The sequence below is a fragment of the Pundamilia nyererei genome, unplaced genomic scaffold, assembly GCF_000239375.1.
Source record: "Pundamilia nyererei isolate P.nyererei 1_Seehausen unplaced genomic scaffold, PunNye1.0 scaffold00203, whole genome shotgun sequence".
Lineage (NCBI taxonomy): Eukaryota > Metazoa > Chordata > Actinopteri > Cichliformes > Cichlidae > Pundamilia > Pundamilia nyererei.
The window spans coordinates 887,836-889,963 of NW_005187604.1; the positions used below are offsets into that span (position 1 = coordinate 887,836).

The following is a 2,128-nucleotide window of genomic DNA, read 5'->3' on the forward strand; positions in this document are numbered from 1 at the left end:
GCGAGATTTCATTTTCTTATCATTGCCCAACATTATACCAGTATTACCGTGAACGGTATGATATGGCCCAGCCATAGCTGCAGTCACACAGATGACTGTACCACAAAACAAGATTAATGGGTTAGCGAGATATGTCAAGCTTAAAGTTAGTTTTCAGTTTCACCAAGACACAGACTTTGTTGTGGTACCCTTGAGTTCCCACTTGGATTTCAGGTTTTGTAGAGCCAGCTAAAACAAGGAAAGTCTGAATATATCAAAGTTGCTTTATAGCACACCCCTCTGGTGATAACTGGGCAGATGAATTCGGTATACACTGGTCCATCTAACAGCCCAGCACTGTGCAGCTCATTTGGCTTTCTGAAGAGAACTGCACAACTAGCAGGCCTGCTATCAGTGGCTTGTTCTATTAACAGATGAAAGCAGGTTCTTAATGAGGTCAGTTGAAAAGGTATGAAAGAGTCTGGAGGTACTGTGGTGAACATTACACTGACTACAACATCATCCAGCATGTACAGTTTGGCAGTGGGCCAGTGATGGTCTGTAACTGTTTAGAATGAAAGTTAAATCCTCAGGCTTTATGAGTCAGTCGCTACAGAACTCCAGACTTCATGTGGGAGGCCTTCACATTGGCTCAAGAACAGTTCATAGAGAGCTTCATGGAATAAGTTTCCATGTCTGCATTGACCCAAGTGTAAAGTTTGGACGGGGGGGGGGATTATCGTGTGGGGCTGTTTTTCAGGAGCTGAGCTCGGCAGCTTACTTCTAGTTAAACTCTTAATCGTCCAAGACATTTTGGACGATTTCATGCTGTGTGAACAGTTTGGGCGTGTCCTGTTCCTGTTCCAACTTGACTGTGCACCAGCACAAAGACACAACATGGATAAGTGAGTTTGGTGTGGAAGAACTTGGCTGGCCTGCACAGAACCCAACCTTAACCCGACAGAACACCTTGGGGTGAATTAGAGCCGAGACTGTGAGCCAGACCTTCAGTGTTTGACGTGCTTCTGGAAGAATGGTCAAAATTCCCATAAACACACTCATAAACCTTGTGAAACGCCTTCACAGAAGAGTCGAAGCTGTTATAGCTGCAAAAGGTTAACCAACATCAAATTAAGTCGTATGGATTAGGAATGGGATGTTACTGAAGTTAATATGCATATCAAGGCAGACTAGTGAATGCTTTTGGCAATATAGTATGTGTCAGTATTTCAGCTTAAATATTTTGATCTGATGTGTTGATGGTTGTTGTCAAACTAGGAAACAGAAAATAAGCCCAGTTTTTAGAAATGTTACTATTCTGTTGTTCGGAGTCCTTTTCACACTCGTGTCCTCTTGTTTGTGCTTTCATATAAGGTAGAACATTCTCGGTTATGCCTTCTGATCTTTTCCAAGTCATTTTTGGGGCTATTCATGATAACTGAGCAATTCCTGCTCTCATCAGAAGTGTCTGCAAAAAAAGATATTTAAAGGATGCCTGCTGTGAACTGATTAGATGAAATGATTATGGTTGTTCTGTGCTCCAGTGTCCTTCTGGATTTTATGTACAAAAAATTATGCTAGTCTTGGCTAAAATGCAAATATCTGTTCTCTGTGTTCTGTCCTTGTCCTTGAACTACAGAATGAAAGCTCTCATGTGTGCTCTCTTAATAGGATGAGGTCTTTGAACTCCAAAGCCTCAGCCGACCACCTCCTGATGATCCTGCAGCCGTTTCGCCACCGCAGCGTTCCTCCCCCTTCCGCATCCCCTCACTCCCTTTGTTGCCGGAGATGAAGCCCACAGGTGAGCACATGTCGCTCTCTGTGGCCTTGTTAGAGTAACTGACCTTTTATCTTGGTTTAGCCTTTGAGGCTCGATGCACAGTGGCTTGCTCCAGTGTAGCCAAAGGTTCCGCTCGGCTGAATTGGTGCATATTCAGCGAAGAAGTCGATGTTCGTTTGAGTTGCCGTAGTGAAGAACATCATGCATGTATTTAGCAATAAGCAGTTTAGAGTGTTGGTGAATTAATAAAAAAAAATTTAAAAAAGGCCAATATGGTCTGATATAAGGCTGCCACGATTAGTCGATTAAAATCGTCGACGCGTCGTTTGAAGCTTTGCAAGATCCCAAAAGACGCAGGAATAACTAGCA

At 43.1% G+C, this 2,128-nt stretch overlaps 1 protein-coding gene across 1 annotated transcript in view; it reads left to right on the top strand.

The window, feature by feature from the left end:
* The window catches only part of cdca2 (cell division cycle associated 2), a 33,625-nt gene that overhangs the window by 13,421 nt on the left and 18,076 nt on the right, over positions 1 to 2,128 (top strand). The window contains exons 6-7 of the mRNA XM_005747762.1: positions 1,651 to 1,780; positions 1,841 to 1,929. Coding sequence (XP_005747819.1) covers positions 1,651 to 1,780; positions 1,841 to 1,929 — 219 coding nt within the window. The remainder of the gene's footprint in view (positions 1 to 1,650; positions 1,781 to 1,840; positions 1,930 to 2,128) is intronic.